Source organism: Ambystoma mexicanum, chromosome 7q (assembly GCF_040938575.1).
Source record: "Ambystoma mexicanum isolate Mex_15411 chromosome 7q, UKY_AmexF1_1, whole genome shotgun sequence".
Taxonomy (NCBI): domain Eukaryota; kingdom Metazoa; phylum Chordata; class Amphibia; order Caudata; family Ambystomatidae; genus Ambystoma; species Ambystoma mexicanum.
The window spans coordinates 686222521-686248739 of record NC_090941.1 but is presented as its reverse complement, the minus strand read 5'-3'; the positions used below and the strand labels follow the sequence as shown (position 1 = coordinate 686248739).

At 43.5% G+C, this 26219-nt stretch overlaps 1 protein-coding gene across 2 annotated transcripts in view; it reads right to left on the bottom strand.

Annotated features, from left to right (window-relative positions):
• The window catches only part of MIPEP (mitochondrial intermediate peptidase), a 1848751-nt gene that overhangs the window by 1537032 nt on the left and 285500 nt on the right, over window positions 1-26219 (bottom strand). For both annotated transcript variants that reach the window (XM_069639422.1, XM_069639423.1), the window contains exon 5: window positions 17301-17364. In XM_069639422.1, the coding sequence (XP_069495523.1) occupies window positions 17301-17364 (64 nt within the window). The remainder of the gene's footprint in view (window positions 1-17300; window positions 17365-26219) is intronic.

Here is a 26219-nt window from a genome sequence, read left to right as displayed (position 1 = left end):
TGAGGGAAGTCTGACTGCTCAGCCACAGCTACCAAGTGAATCTGTGTGGTACAGACTGCTACCAAGTGGGTTTACTGCCAAACACCTGTAGTCTTAAATCTTTTGCAGTGGTCCCAGAGGGAACTGCACGGGTTTCTGCCTAACAACTCTCCTTAGGGACCCACTGAGGAATTCATAGGAAAAGAATATGACAGAAGTGCATCTGAGCAGCGTGTGGGAAGCTGCTAAGGTCATCACAGTGTGAGTAAAAAGGAAGAGGGAAAGGGGCTAACTGAAGACTAAACCGAGAAGGGAATTGAAGGGGTTGAGAGCTCAGCTTATTAAGAAGGGATGCAATATGGAGGGACTGCTAGCAGAGATGACAGAAAAGAGGCAGGAATTACACTCAACCCTGATAGGGGAGTTGGTAAAGAAGATCAGATACGCTAAGCAGAGATACTACGAACAGAGTTGAGCGTGTGGGAACTCTATTGGTGAATAAGATGCAAGGGCACAGAGACAAGAGTAGAGCAGAACAGATTAGAAGGGAGGACGGGACCTTGGTGGGGGTCCAGGGTGGTATTCCGAAATGCTTTGCAGACTATTATGCAGAGCTTTATTTGCAGGCCCCCTTCACCAGAAGATCCTAGAATCCAAGTATATCTAACCAGGCTTCCCATCCCAAAACTGATGGCCACTGAGGGAGCCATGTTGGAAGCTTAAATTAAAGGGGAAGCGGGTAGGGCGCTGGGGACGATGGGTACACCGCCGACCTTTATAAACAATTCAAAGAGGTCCTGGCAGCCCCACTGGGTAGAGTGTTCCACGTGATTAGCGAGGGAGGGGAGATGCCACCCTCATTCCTGGAGGCGATAATTGTGTTCTTACCCAAACCAGGAAGAGACCACAAGCAGTCCTTGGCATATAGGCCTAGCTCATTACTTAACGTGGACGCTAAAATATATGCCAGGGTGCTGGCGTCCACACTGGAACTGCACCTCCCTAGGTTGATTCACTCGAACCAGACAGGATTCCTTTTGGGTAGGGCTCAGAATCTATGCAAGACCCATTGCATATTAAACTCACCAATGACAAAGACAAGGGGGCTCCTAGTCCTTTCTTTTGATGCCGAAAAGGCTTTCAATCAGGTTAGCTGGACCTTTTTGGGAAGGGGGATGGGGAGTGCTCTTGGCCATAAAAATGGGACCGAACTGGCAGCGTTGGATTGCGATTCTCCATCTCAAACCCAAGGCAAAAGTGATGGTTAATGGAGAGGAGTCGTAGATCTTCCCCATGGGAAAAACCTAAGGATCTTTCCCTGCCTACTCCCTTGGGATCTTCTACGCAGGTCGCCAGTGGCGGGTCATCTCTTTTGATCCCAACCCTGGGGACAGACAAGCGACAGAGAATCACCTGGGTAGAGGGTCCTCAGGGATCGGGAGGGGAATGCCCAAGGCCGAGACATGGTACCCACACTTTTTTAGTCCTAACCCATCCTACACTCCCTCTACTTTCATAGGATATTGTCACGCATGTCCTGCCCTACCCCAAGACCTTCCGTCAAACACTCGGACTTTGAGAATAGTAAGGGAGTATAAAACCCCAGGGCAGCGAACCCCTTTTTCTAAGTATGACACTGACTTATCCTCCTGTGAGGCCCAATCCTTTCCTTCCCAGTTAACCTCATTTACTGAGGATATCAGAGTGAAAGAACTAGAACCACCAAGCTCTTATCGTCATAGTAATAAGACAAGAATCAGAACATTTGAGGTGTCACACCCTGACCATCTTGAACATTACACCAACCTTGAGAAGGGGACGAGAAAACTAACAGTAATACCACGTGTCTGTCATAAGGTCACTCCTAGACTTGAGACACGGTATCCCCCTTTCTCTGACAGTACCCGATCCAACCTCTCCTCAGCCTTCATAGAACGTATTAAGACACGCAATCTTCTTCCCCCCCGGCCCCCAAGTATCACTCAAGTACTGTGATGAAGAAGAGGGACTCAAGAGGATAGCAGACTTCCTATGGGAAACACCACTATGGTACTCGGACGATGAAGAAGCAGATCAAGGCACACCAACATCCTCTTTGGACATGTCCCATTAACAAGGCCAGGCAGGTTCAGGCAATTGAAACCAACCAGCCCCACCTGCAATCTATCAAACACCCAGAAGAGTATAAAAAGGACATGCATTCAGCAATACGAACGAGTTGGGAGTAGAGCTGTTCAGCGTGGCTACCCAGAACCAGCTAGGGGAAACCAGGATGGCAAGACTCTGAGGGTTTGCGTGTGGGAGCACCCGACAGAAGTGTGGATAGAGATCTGCATCACCAGCGGCAAGGAAGGGACCCGGGAGGCGTGCCGATCCCTTTTCACATTGCTAATAGAGAAGGATTCTTCCCCTGTGCCAGGACAAGAGTCCAGGAGTGTCTGAGGGGCAGGTGGCGAGATCCTGACCTCAGGCAGCAAGGACGTTAGCTTGGAATGAAGAAAACACAAACACGACTGGTGAGTCAAGCAAAATTAAAGCTCAGTAGGTATTGAAGTAAAACGAGTAAGAAACAAAGTTTCAGCTCGATTGCGTGCAGTGGAAGACGCGTCGGGTGAAATTGACTAAAAGGAATGCAGTGATACAAAGTGACAAATTGGTCGCATGCAGGATTACACATTCTCGAAAAATCCGCAAGAAAGAAGGAAGCTTCTGTAAAAAGGGGGAGCTGTGGCAGTCCTGAAGTAGTAGTGAAATAGAGATCCTAAAAAGGGAGAGTTGTACGAGAAATGAAGTGTGTGCAAAATTCCCAAATGTTATCAAAAGGTATTTCAGCAAAGCAAAGGAGTATAGAAAAAGCATTGTGGTGGCCAACAGGCGTGAAACAGATCCAGGAGGGCCGCAGAGACCCCACTATAAAATATAAGAGGACACATCTAAAGTAGGACACATGGTTGCACAACCTGTAATGGGTGGACTGTGCTGTCTGATAACTGCGCTACTGTAGAAAGAAGCTGCGATATAATGAAGCTGAAAGTCAAAATGACTTGGTTAAGAATGGTGAAGGGAGCCCCGAAAGTAGCCAAGTGTAGTGTGACATTTTGCCAACAGAACTTTTGTGAGTTGAACTTTTGTGTTTAAAAAAGGAAATAACATTGAACCAGTTGAACAATAATGGTTTGGAGAATAACCAAGAGGGTCTAAGCTTGGGCGAGAGAAACATGAGAGACTCGAAAAAGTGAATCCTGACAAGGAAAAGGTACTGTGAACTTTTGTCAAGTGAATTCCTGAGTTGCCAAGTGAATACTGAGAACCTGTGGAACTTTATAGTCATGAGTGCCTTAAACTTGGGGAGGGGAGCTGCAGAGGATCTCCATTGTCACATTTACTTACTTTTGAACACTACTGAGTTGGCCAAATCCCATACATCCTGTTATTCTGTAGAAGTGAGGGCAAGCATAGGTTTTGACACAGACAGCATTTTGTTTCGAACTGAGTGACTTATACTTCCCTTAGCTTTCTTTCCGTTAGGGAACATTCCAACCTTAGATTTAGGGCAAGCTAGGTGTTATACCATCCTGCCCATTGAAAACAAAGGCTTTGAAAATCTAAATTATCTGTCTGTGTCATCTCTTGATATCATGCCTATCTCACACAGCTAAGAAGAGGCACCAGGCAGGGGTTCCCCCGGTCACCGCTCCTGTATGCATTAGTTATGTATGGAACCATGGGCAATAGAGCTGAAGGAGGACGCTGGAATCTCTGGGGTCAAAATAGGAGAAGTAGAAAATAAACGGAGTCTCTTTGCAGACAATGCCTTACTCTATGTTATACTAATCCAAGGACTTTTATCCTGCACCTGCTTCAGGGGTTATCCAGATACGGAGAAGTGTCAGGGCTCAAAATAAACTTTGAAAAGTCTGTGGCCTTTATTAGGGGTCCATTTCAAGCAGAAGATGGAGAGTATGTAGAGGGGCTTGTGTTCCATGTGCAACTGTAGAGTTTCGATACTAGGGGGTTAAGATTCCTCAAGACCTCAGTGATCTATTCGATGCAAACTTCCCCTCGTTTTGGGATAGTAAACTATCAGACCTGCAGCGATGGGAAAGGCTGACCCTCGTGACTGAACTGCTTAAAAATGATGATCATTCCCAAATTCCTTTCCTCTTTCAGATGCTCCTGACTGTGGCCCACCCACCTTTTTCAATGTGGTTAAACAGGCCCCCTTGAAATTCCTATGGGCAGGGGCGAAACCTAGAATTGCATACTCATATTGCTGCGAACAACAGGGCGGATGGGTTTTCCAGACCTGGCCCTGTACTGCCCAATTGCGAATCATGCCAGACCACCTGGATCCCCAACCCCAAGAAGGTTATGGGTGGATATGGACAATTCGATAATAGCCCCGGTCACATCGGGGGAGTGGATGTGGGCACCCCAGAATCAAATCCCCAGCAGAGTGGTGAAGCATCCCATACTGATGGTATTTTGTTCCATCTGATGGAGCAACACACGCTGGCTGTCGACATGTCCCTCACTTTTAAGCTGTATATGGGCCCTCCACTGAGAAATCAGATTGCAGAGCCACTGCAGTTACAAACCTGGTACGAGGCGGGCCTCAGCAGAGCTAGTCAGTTGTGGAAGGATAAACTAGAAGAAAGCTTGCATATTGGTAAGATCTCGGTTTTCCACCATTCACAACTTAAGGGTGCGTTCACAGATTCAAGATGGGGTGTCAATCGACTGAGGGGCCTGACCCCCTTTGAGAAGGTGCTGCTGCAAAATGTGAGGATCTGAGGGCCTAATAGCCAGAATGTACAGTGAATTACTTCTATCGGAACCAATGGTCTATTTGCCTGCTAGAGAGAAATGGGCAAAGGATTTAGACAGGGAAATAGATTACGAGTTGTGGTCAAAAATGTGTAGAAGGGTGCCACACTCCACAGTCTCTCTGTAGTTTAAGCTATTAAACTTATACACATGTGTCAATACTCTCCCTCCATCCTTGCTAAAATGTACCCAGGGACGGACTACTATCATATGTGCTGAACGAGCTCCCACATGCAAAAATACTGGAAGAAGGTCCTTTCATGGATCAGGGGGGTTGATGCGATTAAGTGGAAGCTCTCGACCTGGTTAATGCTCTTTGGGGTGTATGAGGAGGAGGAAGAAGGGGGACATGTGGTGCGCATCCTACTAGTGACAGCCAGGAGCAGAGTTGCAGTTTTGGAAATGTAATAGGGTTCCAACAGAAAAGGAATGGGTCCAGAAGGCAAAGGCCAACTACCACATGTAGTACTTAACACATCTTCTGGATGAATCAAGGACTAACAGAGGGAGCGTGGCTTCCTTTCTTCACCAAATATGAAAGATCGCTCACCTTGCGGGCGGATCCTAACCGGGCTGATATTAGACATAATTGTACAAGGGGTTGTTGATGTGCCGCATGATGGCTAGGTGGAAATGGGAGGGAGGGTGGGGGATTCTGTTATTTATAAGCAGAACATGTTACTAGTAGTAACCTATTAAGATGCTTGTATTGACATTGAGAAAATGACAAAAATGTGTTTTTGAAAAATGACAAGTCGTGCAATTCCATTCCTAAAAAGGAAAGTTGTTGAATAATGCATAATTACAGTATTGCTAGAGTTAAGTGTAGCATAGTGCATCTACATCTCATAGTGTCAACTATATTTCATTTTGTTGGTGAAGATGCATCACATTGACGGGTGAACACTTGAAAATGTAGATGATCACACGGCCAAATGCTTTTGATGGCAAACCAACATCTGTGTAACTGGTGCTCAACCCATAAGCTGATCCCATACTCCTTATCATTCTATCTTGTCTCCCTGTTACTTTATACCAGCTACCCTGAAAGTAATATGGCTGCAAGCTACAATATTCCACCTAGCTTGCCCAGTTCTATGCCTGCTACACCATGCACTCTGCTTAGTCTCTTTCTTTCTTTCATGATACATAATGAATACACAAAACTAATTATATGTTTACGAAAGTAGTTATCAACAGATCCATCCAGGCTGTACATCTACAGATCTACTGCAATACTACATACACTGTAGTGTGCCCCCAGAGCTCACTTTGCTTTATGATTATGATTGCATTATATATCAGCACCTGTGGGAGAGATCTGGCCCAAATGTTTTCAGAGCCTTTTATCTCATCTATTTATTTGTGTCTATTCATGCAGCTAACGTCTTACATTTTACAGACATCTACTCTCCTACTCGCATAGTCAAATAGATTGTATGAAGAGCGAGTACCATTTGCAGGAGATGTTTGAAACGTATTAACATTTACTTTGGTTGCAGTAAATGTCAATTAAATGTTTCTGTGCATGACTGACATCTAGGTAGCACCAGTGTGCCAAACAAAGTGGGCTTGTGGTGACATGCACCATTTTACAGAAAGTACATTGACATTTTTTGTCATTTGTTGCCATGGGTTGAGTGCATTTCTTTTATGTCGAGTAGGTAAACTAAGTTACTGGACCCAAGGTCCAGCAGAATTTGAAAGCATTTGCAAGGCTTGACTCATCTCACTAATGTGTGCCTCGGCGGTACACAAAAACGCTGTATTGATACTCCTCTTATGTCTTGGGTACAAATATTTTCTGGTGACATTAAAAATATTAGTACAAATTGCTAATGCAATGGGTTTATTTGCTAATCAAGAACATTTTAATTATCCAACCCTGCGAATCCATTTTTGAAAACAAATGTATGCCTTGAATAATACAAAACAATCATGCCAGTGCAATTTAAGTCGAAGATCTTCACAACCATGCTTTCAGTGCTTTTCTAAATTTCAAATGGTCTGGAGTTTTACATAAATTTGATGACAGTTAATCCCAATGTGACACTGCCACACCCAAGAAAGATCTTCTCATAAAAGAGATACATTTAAGTCTAGGGACTTCTGGAAGAAGTGATTCTCGGCTGCGGATAGCTCTGGAACCTCCAGAAATTTTCACTTTCGCAAACCAAGTAAACATGAGTCTGCTGGTAATAGATCTCTCTATAAACAATGCTCCAAGTTTTAAAATAATCCTGGCATCCAGTGCTAACCTATGGAGCAGTCGCACAATTGGGGTGATGTAAGGAAATCTCCTAGTCTCAGAGACCAAGCAGGTGGCTGCATGGAAAACGGCTTTCAACTCAGCCATAGGAGACTGAGGAATGCCAACTAAAACTGAGTTTCCAAAATCAATCCTCCATAAAACCAGGGTTACATTAAAAGGCACAATGGGTCAGGAGAGACTTAAAATTGTATAGATCTCAAGGAAAATGAATGAAACCTATCAGATTTTAACAACGCGTTAATATGAGATATAAAAGACTCTGTAATCCAAGGGAAAACCCAATGATTTTACTGTTGACGAAAGCTCTGCAGAGAGGAACCCAGATTTTTTAATTTAAAAACAAACTGAACATTAAATATTGGGTGTAGGAGTTGGAAAATAGAAGAAATTCTGTTTTAGAGGATATCTAGGAGAAAAATATGAATATCAAGGAGCCAAATACAAAGCTGCCACCTCTTTTTCAGAGGAGTTTCTAAGATAAAGCTGGGTGTCATCAGCATATTGGTCGATCTGAACTCCCAGTTTGGCAGCTACAGTCCCTAATGGTTCCATGTTATGCTATGTCAGAAAATGTGTATAGCGCCGCATTCACCAACAAGGGCAAACGCGCTAGGCAGAGAGAGTTCCAGGTCAGCAAAGAGAAAAGTGTGGCAAAAAAGCACATATTTTAATCATAGGGGAAAAGTAAGGTCTTGAGTTGGCGGCGAAAGGAGAGATGGTCCTGAACCAGACGCAAAGAAAGGGGAAGTAGGTTCCATAACTGTGCAGCACAGACCGAGAAGGAACGACATCCGAAACGGGCCTGCCGAATGCAGGGTACAGGAATACAGTAAAAAGACACTGAGCGAAGAGAGCGGATGGAACATTACAAGTGACTTTTGCCTGAGGATAGACAGGTCCCTTCTGATAGAAAGTGCGATGGACAATGCACAGGGATTTATATTTGACCATGCTAGCACTGCTAACCAATGCAGAGAATTAAGGGCAACAGAGGCAGAGGCCAGAAGGCCGCGGACCAAAGAGAGGCATCTGTTTTGTCCCCATTGAGACAAAGCCAATTACAAATCATCCAGGAAATAATTGCCGACAAGCAGGACCAACAACGGAGAGCGGTGTCAGAAGATGCCAGATCCAGCTTCATCAGGAACTGGGTATCGTCCGCACAGGAATAGCAGCGAAAGCCGAAAGACTGAATCAGCAGAATGAGCGGACGAATATAGACATTGAAGAGTAAAGAAGAAAGTGCTGAGCCTTAAGAGACTGTGCAAAGAAGGGGGAAAGCAGAACAGATGTAAGGGGAGAGGAGCAGAGATTGAGAGCGATCCATCAGAAAGGGAAACGAACCACTGCAAGACTGTGCCAGAGGTACATAGTTGAAAGAGCCTCTGGATAAGAATGGCGTGGTCAATGGTGTCGAACGCCGTAGTAATGTCCAGGAGGAGGAGAGCACCCACCCCCCTGGTCAGCAATCTGGGCAAGATCGTATACCAGCGACACTAAAACAGATTCAGCGCCTTGACCAGGCCTGAAACCCGACTGAAATGGGTCAAGGTAGCCAGAGTTTTCCAGAAAAGGAGAGCAGAGACCTAATAAGTGATTCGAGCAGTTTCATAGGGTAGGACAGAAAGAGAAATAGAACGGAAATTAGCTGAAAGAGCAGGGTCCAGGCTGGGCTTCTTGAGAAGAGGAATGACCAGTGCATGTTTAAGAGAAGCAGCAACAGTACCCGAAGATAGGGAAAGATTCACCGAAGAAGATACCAGTCCCGCAATCTGAGGAATAATTTCCTTAATGACCCTAAGAGGGTTAGGGTCAGCTGGAGAGGCTGATTTAAGACTCAGCATAATGTCGGCCTTTTTTCTTTTTATCCTTTGCTCAGCACTTTCCACTTCTCCCTTACCCCCCTGCACTTCCCCCCTCCATCTCCCCTGCACTTGCGCAATCTCAATGCCACTGGACCTAGTAAGATTGTTGTTTTGTCCCCCTTGTTCCCCTCCCTTGCCTCGTCGCGCTCTACAACACTTGTGTATGGGCGCAATACAAATAAAACATCTCATATCAGAAAATACAGGCAACTGAGACCAGAGAGGCGGGAGAGTGAGAGCCCGATCAGCACAGGGGAACAGAGAGGCCAATTACTGAGCAGTGAGGATCTTTTGACAGATAAGAGAAATGTTATCCTGGAAATAAAAAAGGATAGAGAACAGCACAGAGAAAGGGAGGGCCAAATCGAATTGTCAGGAGGAAGAGTGGACAAGGCATGCACAGTTTTGAAAAGAGTTGTAGGGGCATTAATGGCCACTTCAATAGAGGAGGTGAGGAAAGCACGCTTAGCCTCAAAGATGGCAAGCTGATAGCTCGCAGTTGCACCGCGGAAGGCAGACAGGGCACAGGGAGAATAATCAGTTCTCCATCTGCGTTCGGCCTGGCATTTAAGTAAACGCAGCTCAGCGAGTGGGGCCAAAAACCAGGGTCACGGTGGGTGGGGTCAGGGGGTGTGGTCAGGGGAGGGCTCGACCGCAAGGCTTAGAAGGGCAAAAAGGAGCCAGATGATTGGCCGTGGCAGTAAATGCTGAGGTCAGAGAGGAGAGATCCAACGAGTCAGATGTAGGGAAATGATCAGTGATGTTGCGAATGATGGTAGGCCAGTAGACAGTATTCCAGCGGGCAGGGGGACGAGGTGGGGGGGCTCAGTAAGGGCCTTGATCAAAAAAGGAATTACTATGTGGTCGGACCAGGCGATGGGGTAACCCGAATGGGCAGTTAACAGGTCTGAAAAAGCAAAAATCAGGTCAAGGGTATTACCTGAACAATGAGTAGGGCTGACAACAAGCTGAAAAAGGCCAAAATCAGCAAGAACGGTCACAAAGCGCATGCCTTGGAGATCAGAGGGGTCGTTAGGGTGAACATTGAAATCAAGAACAATTTGAAAGTTATAGTGCAGCCTCAACTCAGATAGGATTTCAAGGAAGCCAGGAATAAAAGCTGCATCACGAGGAGGGGGGCAGTAAACCAGCAGGAAGTGGAGGGTTCAAGTAAGGGAATTAACCATGTGAAAAAGGCCAGGTTGCACAAGCAGCGCATGAGAGAATGGTAAAATAGAACACTTAAAAACAGAATTAAAAATCAGAGCAATTCCATGATGGCCAGAGGAGCAATCAAGTCTAAGAATGGTGTAGTTGGGAGGTATTGCCTGGCCAATAACCAGGTCCGAGGAGTCTTTGAGCCAGGTCTCTGTAAAAAAGGCAAAATCAGGCAGAGTGTCTTGAAGTAAATCAAGACAGTCGGAGGCATGTGCCACAAGGGAACGTGCATTCAATCGAAATGCATGCAGGTTAGTCGAGACGGTAGAGAGTGGGGCCTTAGGCATCAAGCTCCTGCGCCAATTAGGAGGAACGGTAGTATCAGTGGGTGTGAGGGACAGCAACTCAGTGCGCGAGTACACACAAGGCTTGGACTGAAATGGGAGCGCCCAGAGGCCGCTGAGGCACGGGTGGGCGCAGATGGGCAGGACTTAAGCGGAGATGAGGCGCTCATTCTGAACGCGACTGCAGCGCACTCGTGATATAAGACCAGTAGGAATACTCATGTTTTGGCAGGAGCCAATCAGCTACTGGTCCCAATGGAATGCGAGGACAGACTCGCCGGGTGCTTGCAGGCAGGAAAGAAAAGACAGTCGAGCAACAGGACAAGCCCTGATGCGGCGATTGAGTCCGGGTAGCCTCAGACCGCTGTAGCGGTTTACAAAGAACCCAAATAAATAAATCAATTGTTCAAAGAACACAGGAAAGAGTTAAAATGAAAAAAACAGTAAGCTGCGTGCATGAAATAAAATTAAAAACATAGCGCACCAGAAATGCACTTCAGGGAGAACCTGTAAATGGAAACTAATAAAACTTGGAAATAACATGAAAGTAAAACAGACCAAGGGTAAAAACTGGTGTGCAGGGAGCAAAGCAACCTGTTGCACTGTAAAAGCCAACCAGCGGACTAGAATGACGAGGGTTAATGGAGTCAGCCACAGAAGCTGCCAATCAGCTGCAGGTCCCAATGGAATGCGAGGACAGACTCGCCAGGTGCTTGCAGGCAGGAAAGAAAAGACAAGTGAGCCATGTATTAATTAAAAAGTAACGGTGCAAGGATAGAACCCTGCAGGACACCAAAAGGAACTGGGAATGGGTAAGAAATTCTTCCAGCAGTTTATCAAGAATGTTCCATGTACTACAGTTTTTTCATTAGGAGTTGTGTTACCTTCCAGGGTTCTCCTAGGTAGTGTTGTAGTGTCAATAGTTACAGGGTTTGGAATGTTACTAGGTCATGGATAGTGGAATGTGGAATGTTGGGGTTGCTCAGTTCAGTTATGTTTTGGTGATTAAAGAATACAGTTTGCATCATGATGGTCTCTGGCATTAATGAGAATGAAAATAAAACAATGGAGACGAGGATAAACGCAGCGTGAAAGAGCAAGCGACGTACAGTATAGGAGGCAGAAGCAAGAAAACAATGAAATATTGAATACGAGCAGCAGGGGTAGATCGGAAAGCTGAGCCGAGAGAGGGTGAATCAAAGAAACACACGTAGATGGCAAGAGGATCGGCAAGCTTCATTTTAATGAGAAGGCACCAATATAGTGAACAGCATTACAGCGCATAAAATGGGGAAGGAGGCATTGCATCATTTGAATTGAATAAACAACATACGTGAGTGAGGTCAGAGCGTGAGACAGAGCGCGAGCCTCAAACGTGCCTACTGACACGGAATTGCTAGAGAAGGGCACCTAGAGAGGTTCAGAAATGTGCCCCTGGTAACGTGGAGCAATTAGAAAAGGGAACCCAAAAATGTGCCAAACGTGCCACCATATTTACTAACACTAAAAACTAAAAAAGTAAATGTTACTATAGCAACCTGACGCCGGCAAGTATACGGGAACAAGGAATAAGTATAATGAGGAAGCGCAATCGTAACGAATAAGAAATATACCATGATAATCAATTTAAGCAACAATTATAATTTCTGTAATTCGTGATGGCAAACCAATAACAGACACACATAAGCCTTGCTATAAACAAATAAAACAGACAGTAAATGATATCAACTGCACATGTAAATATTATACAAGGAAAGCAGAAATATGTCTTCTAATGATGCAAGTGGAGACACAAGTGCCTCTTCACAAGTCATGTCAGGAACACCGGTCATATCGACTGACCCAACACATTTTCTAAGAAAACCCACTCCTTTCGACCTAGAACCCCAGGATAATCAAGGGCAAAGATGGCAGGAGTGGCTAGCTGATTGAGGAATTCTTGAGAGCAGTAGGAAATCAAAATGCTGTTAATAAGCTGGATATCTTTACAAACCTAGTAGAAAGGGAAATTAAAAGTGTTATTAAAACAACGCTTCCAGAGGAAAGAACAACATACCAACTACTAATAACGGCAATAAATGCAAGGATCATTGTACCGCCTAACCAAGATTATGAACGCTACATCTTTAATCAATGCACTCAAAGCCCAAATTAGACCATTGCACAATTTGCCCTACGCCTGCAACGGAAGGCAATGTATTGTGACTTCTCACATTTCAGTGATGACGAGGCAATTAGATTGAGGATTATTGAAGGTTGCCTATCTTCGCAATTCAGAAAACATCTGCTAAAGAAGTCCCTTTCATTGAAAGAAGTACTTGAGCTGGCACAAATCTATGAAAGAGTAGATACACAGGCAGCTAATATAAAATCCCAAAGGACTAAACACCATAGCTGTTGTAAATCAAAAGCAAAACACACAATGGCAAAGAAGGGTTCCAAGTGAATCCTATTGGTACAACAATCGTAAAAGTGGTGGAGAAAGACAATGCTATAGGTATGGGTTTGAATTCCCACACAGGGGTCAGTGTCCAGCTTTAGGACACGTGTCTACGATGTGGTCAAGAAAATCACTTTCAAAATCAGCGCAGAGAAAAACTGCCCTGGACACCTGCGCAGAAATTAAGCGGGCAATTGGCCCCAACTCGAAGGTATGAGAATCAAAGACAATTCAATAGAAGAACAAACACAGAAAGAGTGGATAATGGTGTGAGATCAAGTCAACCAAATTTCCGACCAGGATTTGTGAGAACAATGGATGCTCTAGAAATTGAGAAGACCAGGCAAAAAGGAGCTGAATAAATGCTCTTTTCACAAGCAAACAATAGTCAAGGATGTGCTAAAGAAATATATAATGATCCGTATGAAGACAGAAGAGACAAACAATGAACACATAGATTACGACATGTATAACAAGGAATATGTAAGACTGATGTATGGAGTATCGGATGAAAACAGAGCCATAAAGGTGACTATAAGTTTAGGAAATCAAAGCATACCTTTTTTGGTAGACACTGGTGCCACGGTAAATATAATGAGCAACAAGATGTATAAGAAAATAGCATAGTTATACCTGTTGCGACCGTTGACTATGAAAGGGAAATTCACATGTGATTTAATACATAAAGATACTCATATACCTGTTCAAATATTTGTCATAGACAGTCCTGTAGAAGGAAGATGTCTCATCAGCTGCGAGACTGCAAAGTGTCTGAAAACTATTAATGTGAACTACAACAAATATGAGATGATAAAGGGTATTCCATCTCAAAGACAGGATGTACAAAACATAACAGAAGGCACAATGAACACAGAAGTGATCAAGGAGAAATTTCCCAATTTATTCAAAGGAGTAAGAAAGTTAAAAGGTGATGCAATACATCTTCACATTGACCCGCAAATTCAGCCGGTTCCCGAACATCCGAGGAGAATAGGGTTTCATCTTCAGGAAAGAGTGTCTAAGGAACTAAAGCAACTAATTGACAATGATATAATTGAAAAGGTAGAAAGTGGTCCCTCGCCATGGGTGTCACCATTGGTGGTGGTTCGAAAGCTGAAGGAACGTTACCGCTTATGTGTGGACATGAGAATCCCCAATGTAGCTATACAAAGAGAAAGGCATCCAGGACCTAGCATTGAAGACATGATCATCAGATTAAATCAAGCAACTAGATTCACAAAGCTTGATTTAAATCAAGGATACCACCAGCTAGAAATTGATCCTGACTCCATGTATATAACTACCTTTACAACTCATGAGGGTTTGTATAGATATAAGAGACTGAGTTTTGGAATATCATTAGCAGCGGAAATATTCCAAGAGGCAATCAGAAAGGTCATTGCTCCTGTTAAAAATGCATTTAATTACAGTGACAATATATTGGTGTATGGTACTTCTAAAAAACAACATGAAGAAGCATTGGAAGAGGTGTGCACGGCTCTACAAAATAGTGGACTAACTCTAAATGGATCCAAATGTGATGTAAATAAAAGAAGTATTTTTTTTGGACATATATTCTCTGAAAAGGGAATAAGAGCAGATTCAAACAAGGGGAACACCATTCTTGACCTGAAACCACCAAAGGATATATCTGAAGTAAGATCATTCTTAGGAATGACAGGTTATTGTGCTAGTCATGTGCCTGAATTTGCAACATTAACAGATCATTTGCGACAACTGTTAAAAAAGGAAACAGTATCCATATGGGATGAAGAGTGCGAAAACAGCTCTAAGTTGATAAAGAAAGAACTTATTAATAGCCAGCAATTAGCTTACTATAACCCAGAATGGGAAACAGAAGTCAATGTAGATGCAAGCCTTCTGGTTCTAGGAGCAATCCTGGCGCAAGTTGAACCAGGAAAGGAAGATGAAAGGCATGTTATAATGTATGCCAGTCGAGCATTGAACAAAATTCAACAAGCATATTCACAGGCAGAAAAAGAAAGTTTGGCGGCTGTGTGGGCCTGTGAAAAATTTCATCATTTCATAATTGGAAGACCTTTCACGCTCATTACAGATCACCAACCTCTGATATCATTATTCGGGAATCCAAGAGTTAAAATGCCCCCACGGATTGAAAGGTGGGGAATGCGCTTGCAGGAATATGATTATGTTATTATGCACAAACCTGGAAAAGAAGCAAATCTGGCTGATTGATTATCTTGACATCCAACAAAAGAAAATGACGACAAAATGCAAATGGAAGCAGAAAATGATGTGCCATACCTATCTGCCAACGTCTTACCATCAACAATATCGAGAGTAATGTTTGCTGAACAAAGCAAGACTGATCCGACAATTCAAGCAGCTATACATTTGACTGTGACTGGTAGATATAAAGGAATTACAAAGGCTGGCAAGAATAAGTGAAGAATTGGCAGCAACAGATGATGTAATGCTTCTAAGGGGGAATAGACTAGTGGCGCCTAAAAGCTTACGGAAAATGCTGGTAGCACTAGCACATGAAGGCCACAGAGGAATAACAAATACAAAGAAAATATTGAGGAATCAGATATGGTTCCCGTGGATGGATATAATGGTTGAAGACGCTTTGACAAAGTGCTTTGCGAGTCAAGTATCTGCATCTGATAACAACGCTAGCCCACTTCAAATTGTTCCATTACCAGATGCGCCATGGAGTAGAGTATCTATGGACTGTTATGGACCTCTGGAAGAAGGGGGAATTTTATTAATGATATTAGATGAATACTCGCGATTTCCATTGGTAAAACATGTGGCATCAACTGCTTTCCATCATGTGGTTGGGGTTTTAGATGAAGTGCTCAGTGAATGGGGAATTTCCAAAACGGTTAAAACAGACAATGGTCCTCCATTTCAAGGACATCAATTTGAAAGATTTGCAGCCTACTTAGGATTTAAACATCAGAAGATGACTCCGCTGTGGCCACAAGCTAATGGCATGTTCGAGAAATTCATGCTTAATTTGAAGAGAACAAGACAGAAGGCTATGGTAGAAAACATGACAATGACTCAAGCAGTGTCACAAATGCTCAGGAGTTATCGGAATACTCTGCGTGAAATGACGGGGTATTCGCCATCTGAATTGATTCGATGTAAGCCTCAAAATCGCATACCGCAGTTGAATGATTATGCTTTGGAGGAAGATGAAGAAATAAGGAAACAAATGAAGTAAAGAGAAAGAAGGTCAAAGAATGGACTGATCACAAAAGGAGAGCCAAGGACAATAACCTAGGGGTGGGAGAAAATGTGTTAGTTCAGCAAAGACTGCGTTCTAAATTGGATTCAAGGTATAAACCAGTGATTTGGAAAAGTGAAAAGAGTGAAGGGACCCATGATTACTGCAGTTGATGAGGACAATCATGAAGTCACGCGAAATGCATAATTCTTCAGGATGCTGTTTCAAGAGGATCCTATCAGTGATGAAAAGATTGACTGTTCAGCATGGGATGATATCTCTGTGAACTCAGAAGATCTGCGGGATAGTGAAGAAATTACTGAACTAGTGGGAGGTCATGGTTATGGTGGTTTAGGTTCTGTAGCTGATGGGTCCCATCCTGGTGAGTTAGGATGTGGTAGAGAATTTGAATCTGATTCCAGATCCACAATGGTGAGAAGTCGTCCTAATCAAATAGTACGTAAGCCAGACCGACTAATTGAGCAAATATAGATGTCATGTCAATTTCAACAATCTGTAAGTACAGAGCAAACAATGTTATATATATAGTTGATGAAATTATGAATATTTTACACATTAGTAGTACGTTGAATGATAAGTAAGGGGGGATTGTTGTAGTGTCAATAGTTACAGGGTTTGGAATGTTACTAGGTCATGGATAGTGGAATGTTGGGGTTGTTCAGTTCAGTTATGTTTTGGTGATTAAAGAATACAGTTTGCATCGTGATGGTTTCTGGCATCAATGCGAATGAGAATAAAACAGGTAGCTGTTGTTCTTGCCGCCATCTGCCACCTGCTGACTTAGTAACTTCCAAAAAGGGCAGACTATACCTCGTAGTCTAGAAGAATCCCAAAGGCTTCCAAGTAAGACCTGCTCTTGCCAGTATGATTCCGACGGTCTCAAACTGCATGTCAGGACCTACAGCTTTTCCTCTATGACATAAAGGACTCTGCAAACAGCCATGAACTAGAGGTTTTCAAAGAACATTTGTTTAAATACTCAAATAAAACACTGGGCAAGAAGGGCAAGCATCATGTGTTACGCTTGCAAAGTATTTCTCAAGCCAATGAAATGGTAACAATACCTAATATCTTAAGTATCTTCTTTATAATATTCTGATAGGCATTTCAAATGGCTACAGAACATCAGGTATTTTAAATAAACAATATTTTATCAAGAATATATCAAAATCTTTACCTTTTCTTCATCCAAATGTATTCCACTAATTTCAAAGTCAAACATGAACAGCTCTGCCACTCGTCTATTGATAGGAAACAAAAAACAAATTTAAAAAAAAACAACTCTGTACTAATAGTATAGAACAGAAGCCGTTCTTAGCAGCTGATTTATAGCAACAGTGACATTTCTTCTACATTTTCTATTTGCTGTCTAGTGTACCGTCAGAAAAGGAACATTGTTCTTTCCCTTTGTGACTTTTAGATCCAGGGGGGTCTTGCCCAGGCGTCTGAAGTGAAGGGCAGATGGAGAGCATTCCAGGTAAGCATGCAGCATATGAATCACACCTCACTCGCCCCTTTCCATCCACACATGCAAACACCCAGTCTGCACCCCTCTCCCACACACCACCAACATGCACTACCTCATACCATCCCACCCACACTCCCCCAGGCAAACACAGAAGCAACATCATGCTCATCAACGTACACTGAGCAGTATATGCAACAAACAACTTTGATGCACTCTTTAACAAAAGGAAAAAGGCTCACCACCATCTGCACAAAGACCGTGAATGTCGTCTTCACCATAGGCTAAAGCATCCAACTCCAGGACTGCGGAGGGAAGACTGACGGATGGCTCATTATTGTACACAAGACCCCATGGACATGCACTATGGACCCCCAGAAACAGGCAGGGGACTGTCACTGACTCCAAGTCCCATCATGCCGCTCTGGGACAAGTTCTTTGTATTCTAGATTTTGCCTAACTCTTTGTGACTTTTCCCCTTGAGTATTCCTATGTGATCTCATCAAACAGGGAGCAAAATGTGCACCCGCCACTAGCCATTAGCTAGTGATATTTGACTCTTGGTCTATTAGGAACTGTGTGCTTTGTGTATGTATAGAATTGAGGTGGCAACTTTTTATGGCTGACTAGTAGCTTGCAACTTTAATTTTTGTGCCGTTAGTAGAGATGGAAATACCAAATGTGCCTTCTGAGAGACCCAAGGTCCATCAGGTCTGGGTACATCATGCAACCAGTTTCCCTTTGCAAGTCTTCTCTCAAAGCTTGATGTGTGGGCTCCACTGGTTGGTGGAAACCTATATATGAACCAAGTGGGTGTACATCGTGCAGTAGCCTGTAGTATGCCTTCTGCGATCCCTTTGTAAAATCTACAACCAAGGCCAAAGGACCGCCATTGTTATTGCAAACAAGTGCATGGGATATCAATGTGGTCATATATGTGGTCATAGCTACTGCCTGCCTTGAAAAGAGGGGGCTACAGTTGCCAAGCCGGATAGAACCAGTTTTTCAGTGATGTCTGGATTCATGTCTGGTTCACGGCTTGAGCAAAAGCCTGGGAAGCCAGCAAAATATGAATGCCGTAGCCCCCCCATGATTGAGTCACTGCCAAAGGTTTGATGGAGTGCAACCCTGTGATTGGAAGCAGAGTTAGCACTAACATATAACATGAGGGCATGCATCCTTCCCTCGTCAAACATGGAAATGAAGGCTAAGACATAGAAGTAAGCACCCAACCAAAAAAGAATCCAGAGGAAGCTCATTCTAAGCCTGCAACCTGACAACACCCTTCCTGACTGTAAAGCTCTACTCCGGCACTCATTATACAAGACCGCCAGTTAGCAAACGGCATGGACAAGAAACAGTCCTCCCTCATCTTGAGCCAACGGGACTAGTTGAGTCTTAAGCTCCAAGACCCGCTCCTCCTAGGAAACCATGGTGCCCAGTACCTGTGCATACCAAACACAAAAGTGCCTAACAGAACCCGAGACCGGTGACTACTAAAAAACTAAAGTTACAACCAAGAGGAAACCTAGGGTAAGTGCAGTGCCAGTACTCGGATGAGCAGGTTTTCTACCTGACCAGTGTCCGCTGGACACAACCAACACTTCTTTCAACACGGACACCTGCCTGGGATTCTGGCTCAAGTAGTTCTTCATTTTCTTCAGCAGGTCCAGCATGTCCAGTGGCCCCACGGCTGTCCCTATGTGCAGATCTTCTTGGGCTGCACCAGAATTGTGGCTGAACTACTGGAACAGAGAAAAAACTGCTTGTAAACTTTCATCTTCTTTGTAAAACAAGTGACTACTGGCATTGCTTGTAAATTGCTGAAAATGCCAAACTGCGACAATCCCACTACTCAGCTCCGATTCATAAGGGGTCCACAGTGGTCCAGAAGCAACCGCCAGTCTGTAACCTTGAACCAATCTGCAAATTTCCTGAGTCCTGTACTTGAAAGTAGGGTCTGCACAGCACCTCATTAGGACGGGTATCCTTCACAGCCAAGCAGAAACTCATGCGTTTCCGTTTCATATAAGGGACTAAACACCAGTTGAGCAAATTTCAAATTTGGACATCCTTGCGCATCCTATGATAAACATTGTATCCTATGGTCTAGTTGACCTTTGACTTTGCTGTTGACCCTATTCTTTGTTGGCATCGTGAGCTTTTTCTTGACCCAATATGGTGTGCATGTGACACATAGAAAACAGCACAGATGTATATGGACTACTGTTGCCAAGTAATCATTTGCAATGGTATAAGAAACACAGATAAGTGTGTCAGCAGTACAGAGATCTAGTACAGTCTACGCACATCTGCCCTGGTTTATGGTGGCAATGGTGTTAGTACTGCTCGAATATTAATTGGAGTAAGATGAATAAAACTAATCTGTGCGCCATGTCTAATATTTTTTCCCTTTTTCTCTCTTTTTCCCTTTCTTATATTCTCATTATTCTCTTTCTGACCCAACCAAATTTTGTGGTGGTCAGTGGCTGCACGTCTACATAGAGATCAGCATCCACCTGTTGATCTGTTATTTGGGATACAGCATAGTTTAGTTTTGTAGACCTTTGCACATTTGTGTAAAAAATAGTCATATGATTCATTTTTTAGCAATAATTTACTGCTGTACACTGTTAAGTGAGTGAGGTAGCTGAATTTAATTCAATTTATTACAGTATATACATCAGTGAAGTTGTGTTTGTACATACATATCGAATTTGTTCCAACATAACTCCCCTATGAGGCACAGTAGATAAAGTAACAGTAAAAATGCAGATTCTCGAACGCGCATACACAAGCAAATCTGACATTATGCTTGTCCATGTTGATGATTTGAACCATGGTTTAAAGGAAGAGACATTTGTGAGTCTCGTCACTTGCTGGTTGAAAGCTAACCATTTTTCCTTAGTGAGCTTTTTCCAGATCTCACTTGGGAGTGGGACACACTTCATACTCTTTTTTTGGGGGGGCATCAGTGAGGGGAGAATACGAGGTTGGTTTCCTTCTATACTAGCTGGTTAGGTCATGTTATAATATATTGAAGTTTCATTATAATGTTTTGCTTTTAATGACTAATGTTCAAGCGCCTTGAAGCAGCTATAAGGTAGCAGGTCGTACCCCCTAAACATGCAAACAAAAACAAATGAAGGCAGAGCTATAAATACAGTCTGTTAACTAGCCTCTATACCCCTGTTTTGACGTAACCTAACATTTGCATGATGTACAGGATACAGTAAATGCAGTGCATGGTGAGAAGGCTAGTCAAAGACTGGATTATGTAAATTAACTCCCATAAGCAACCAGCCTCAGCTTGAAACACCAATATATCAATTCCCATAAAGGTCCTCGCAGGACCTGGGAACCTCCAGGAAGCCCGGAACGGGGCATCTGCTCCCAGGGACGCTGTTGTCAAAATCTCACCCAGAGTTAAATGTGGCCATATTTCCTTTCAGAGTTCCCATCAGTAGAATATGGCCGCTCGTGGCTTAGGGGAGTAAGTAGAAGGGCTTTGCCTGATGTGTTTTCTTGTGCATGGATTCTACATGGGTTGGCTCACCACAACGCTGTGGGAGGCTAAAATCTCTGACCACTTCTGAGCCAAATAAAGGCTTTGTGTCCTTATTCACAATGCCCAGAAGCATAAGCCTAGTGTTTGGATCAAATATTAAAAAAAACAATTATTTTGGCAACCACGACATAAATGAGGAAACCAACAACAACAACAATAAAAAAGAAAAATCAGGTTGTTTTCCTCACTTTTCAGGGCGGTTTTGCATACTTTGGAAATTAACATTTCTGACCTACAACCATTCCCAAATGTTGGGGGCCTGTGAAAGTAGGTTTAAGGGCTTTGCCCAGGTTCACTATGAGGTGAGCAAATTCCGGATATACGCCCCTGGCGCAGCTTACACCTCTCTCCAGCTGTCTCTCCTTTTGGTGCTTTGCCCAGCATAAAGTTGTGTACCACCATAAATGCAGTCCAATTGTAAACACTGCTCCTCCACCTTTTCCTTCTCATGCCTTCCTGAGTATCTTATCTATCCTACGCTCTCGTCCAAACCAGCTCCCTGACTTTGCTTCTCCCTAACACTATTTGGTTTGATTTGAGGTATTTACATAGCACTAACCAATCACGGCTGAATTAACTGTATCGGGCACAGATGATTTCAACTCCATGGCAAGCTAGGACCTAGCAGCGTGCTGAAAGAAAATATATTTAAATATAAATGTTTAAGAGATTTTTAACAGTATTACGCAGTTTACAAAAGATGAAAACTTTTAATACTTTTGATACAACACATACCAAAGCAACCTGCCTAAAACCCATCCTATGCCCGAGGAGCAAAAAGGAGAGAGAAACAAAATAAATATAACAGTCCTCGGACTTCCGTAGCTAAAAAATAAAAACACATCCCATACCCACAAGCAAACCTCAAGCATGCAACCATAAGACGATGTCAGCTACACAAGCGAACGCCGACCACATCTTACCATCCCAACACTACTAAAACCCCACAGATCTTTTTCAATGCTTCATGGAAGTCACTCATGAAGATTTTCCAAAGTTCATCACCACTAATATTCGCCTCTATGCCTGCAGAATATAGTGCCAGTACACAAAGTTTCCCAACAGACTCACGTTCTGTCAGGAGATGCCTTGCAGATTCCAGTGTCATTTCGCCGCACAAAGGCAGTCGTTTCTAGGGATGTTACTCCAAGCGCCCACTATCTCAAGCGTCTTAACCATGTTGATTTTAATTCTAAGATAGTCCCAAATCAGTGAGTTCCCCATAAAATTATCAATTTAGGATGGGAGAATCACCACAAGACAATGTACGCAGTAAATTCAGCAGAGTTGCTTTTGGTCGCCAAATTGACGATCAAATGGTCCTTACTCTGTGTGCACAAAATTCTCTTCATGGTGATCTTCTAGTGACTAAGCGGCATGGCCATGGCATTTACTAGAGCCAAGCCACTATTCAGGCACATGCCCAATGTCCCCCAGACAACTAGAAGACATAAAGCGTACGCGAGCCTGCAGAACGCCAAACATTAATTTATTCAATGAAGCATCCTGGGCATGTGCAAGCTTCCAGTATGTGACTAGTGCAGAGAAATGGTAATGCACAAGAATAAGCACAATATTTAATTCCAAGTAGATTGATTCCAGGGAAGAATAGGCAGGCAGGCGCATGAAGTCTCTTCAAAATCAGAGATTCGTTCTTGGTTAACTCAGGCAAGATCCCATTTGCCCAAATCTCAGCTCCATATAATACAAGGGGCCAGATTTTAACCTAATGTAATTTGTACAAAATTCCATTGGATTAACCACCACCGCTGTGGGGAAATGCCCTTATTGGGCCCGTCAACTGATCAAATTTGGGCCCGATACATTCAAGATGGGTGACGCCCTGTAACTTGAAGTCCAAATGTATGCCCAAGAATTTGTAATTGGAAACCACCTCGATTGCAGTCCCCTCCATATGCCAGTTCACACTCTGTCCCTTCTTGTGGGAAAGACTAAAGATCATGACCTTTGTTTTTGCAATATACACTCGAAGTGAATTTGCTGTACCGTATACATTTAGGGAACTTAGCAACGATTGTAACCTTCCGGCGGTGAGATCAAAGAGCACAAGGTCATCTGCATAAACCATCCATTGGATGGGTGTGTCCCCTAATTTGGGAGATTTCAGAAAACAAGCAAGTTCAATGAGGTTGCATAAATGCCAAGGTAAAGTATGGGGCCGTAGACCGAAAATCATTGGTCGCCCATGGAAGATCAGCAAGACGGAGGGGTACTACCAGAAACAACTGGTCAGAAGATCGAAGAGGTCAACTTGGCAAGTACAAATTCCATTTGTTGGCAAGATATGGGCTGTGCTTAATTTGTGGGGGTGTTTGCCAGGGCTCAGCCCCGGCACTTATTTCTGAGCACTGGCACTTATTTTCTCAGACTTTATTATTTTAACTCTCATTCAGGAGTTGTCACACAATAAGGGAAAACAGTGTGCACTGGGCGCAGTCTCTTCATCCTGGGCTAGTTTGTTGTTATTCCTGAACCTAAGGACCCAGATGGGCAGGACAGTGCCAATTTTCATGGATAACAATGAGTTGGAAGGTACCATTCCTGGGTGCTCCAGTCATCCTGCATGACAATGGTGCAGGTCTGCAACTACAATGTGGGAGAACAACAAGAGGACATTCACCAGCCTGCAGCACCAACACAGGGGCAGAGCCAGGGAAAAGGCCACTGCCTAAGAAGAGTGTCTGCTATGAGCGCCAAACTATACACAAATATTTTGCTGCTGTTTTTGACGGGCAAGTTCAGCAGTTCAGGAATTATTTTACCAATATTTGTCAACTAATTTGCCATAGGAGGAAAGCAGGTTTACTTAGTTTTCTGTGGATAGATGGTAAACATGTTCCACTTGCCACCCGTCTATTAAATCCAAGCAAAATGTTAACAATGATGATATATTTAAAGAATGACTCAAACATGAGCCTTATGTTATGTTATTTTATGTCAATTGGCATCTATAAATTGCACATCTGCCATGGGTAGTGAATCCATCACGTGCAATAGCCTCATAGAGTTTCAGGCTTTACCCTAAATTTGCGGACACTTTGGTGTGGATGGTGGCACCAATGTGCCAGGAGTTGCCTGCTCCGAAGTGTCCCAGATGTGCTAGAAAATATATGGCCCCTCGCACATATTTTACTTACACATTAAGCACTGGATATGGGGGTGCAAGGCTGTTCAGACATCTCAAAACTAAATACAGAATCTTTAAATCGATTATCTCCTTAATCCGGAGCCAATGTAAAGACCTGCTTAAGGCTAAGATAGGCGTTCGTTTTGGGACTTTAAAAATTTGCTGAACTGCAGCGTTCTGCGTTCTCTGCAATCTAGACAGTTGTTTCACCGGATATCCAGCAAGAGTACTGTTGCCACAGTCCAAGTGAGAGTTAACAAGTGAACCCACTACTGTGGCATTTTGTTTTTGCATTATGTAGTGGATGGCAAGACACAAAAGTCAAAGAGTGTGAAAGACTGACTGCACCTTGGCAGCAACCTGGTTTTCACTCCCAATGTTTGCTTGCACAAGTTCTTTATTTTGGATCCATAGACAAGACTTGAGTCCATGAAGCAAAAAAGGGGGCGGGACGTTTGGAGGTGTCCTTAAACACATGTTTAGGGCACACAGGGACACTTCAGTTTTGTTGGCATTCAATTGCAACTGATTATGGGACATCCAAAGAATTACTTAATTCTGGCAATGGTCTATTCTCTGGAATGAGTCCTCGCTGTTGCCAACCTTTAGGAATATGTAGGTATCAGCATATGAATGGAAACTTAAACTTCATGAAGATACTCAACAGAGGTTTCATATACAAGTTAAAAAGCACAGGAGAAAGTGACAAGCCCCGGGGAACACCACAAGTCAATGAGAGGCTATCCAGCATATACCCATCGCATTTTGGGCCCAGATGAAGGAGGTGAGGGCCTCACCTATGCTTGGGATAAACCCATGGGGCTTGGAATTTGAAAAAAAGGACATCTTCACCCTAATAACTAAGGCGAGTAACTTGAGAGCGCCGGGCCCGGCTGGCCGACTAATGTGATGCTCAAAGCAGAACCAGAAGCCTGGGCAGATTTTCTAGAGGTCCTCTTTGGCAAGATTGAGAGGTTGGGGGGAGGGTCCCGAATTCTCAGAAAACATCTATACGAGTCCAGATTTTTAAAAAGGTCATCCAGGACAATCCTGCCAACTACCCGCCCCTCACCTTGTTGGATATCATTGGTAAAATCTATGCAGCATTATTGCTAAAAAAACCTGAGCCAGTGGAGTTCGGACTTGGCATGCTTCGATCTCCATTAATCAGGTTTTGTCAAACAGGCTGGACATCATTAAATGTATTTCTGCATAATGAACATAATGAAGTTGAGGGCTCTTGCGAACAAAAAACCCATATTCCTGGCATTCATGGACCTCAAACAGGCTTTCAACTTGGTTGACCACCAGCTGTTGTGGGACAAATTAAGGAAGGGTGGCTGCCCGAGTGGTCTGCTTCAGGCAATACATTCTCTGTATTCCGGGACAAGTCTAAAAGTAAGATTATACGCTAGGGGCCAACTCTCTGAGTCAACAGACACAAGTTGTGGCCTTAAACAGGAGTGCCCATTGGCTCTGGAATTGTTTAATTTTTTCTTATCAGACTTGGGCCTAGCACTTAATAAGGCAAGATAGTTTCCATCTAGGCTAAATGGGTGGCGTGTGGGGCATTTGCTCTACGTGAACAACTTGCTCTTAATTGATCAACCACCCATTTGTCTCCAAAGAATGAGCTGCAAGAATATGTCAAAGTAAATACATTCAGGATCAACGCCCCAAAGATGAAAACTCAAATTATGGAGCCTGCGGCAGGGAGGAAAAAATCTAGTCCAGCTTGGTATCTAAATGGGGAGCAATTAAAGGTGACTGCTTTCTTCCTGTATCTGGCCATGTTGGTTAACACTAGTTTAAACGACAGCCCTAGGATAGCTCAACTGAAAACTAAAATCTTACACCTAGCATCACAAGCGTGGATCTTACTAAAAAGATTTGGGCGCTTTTCTTTGAACCCAGT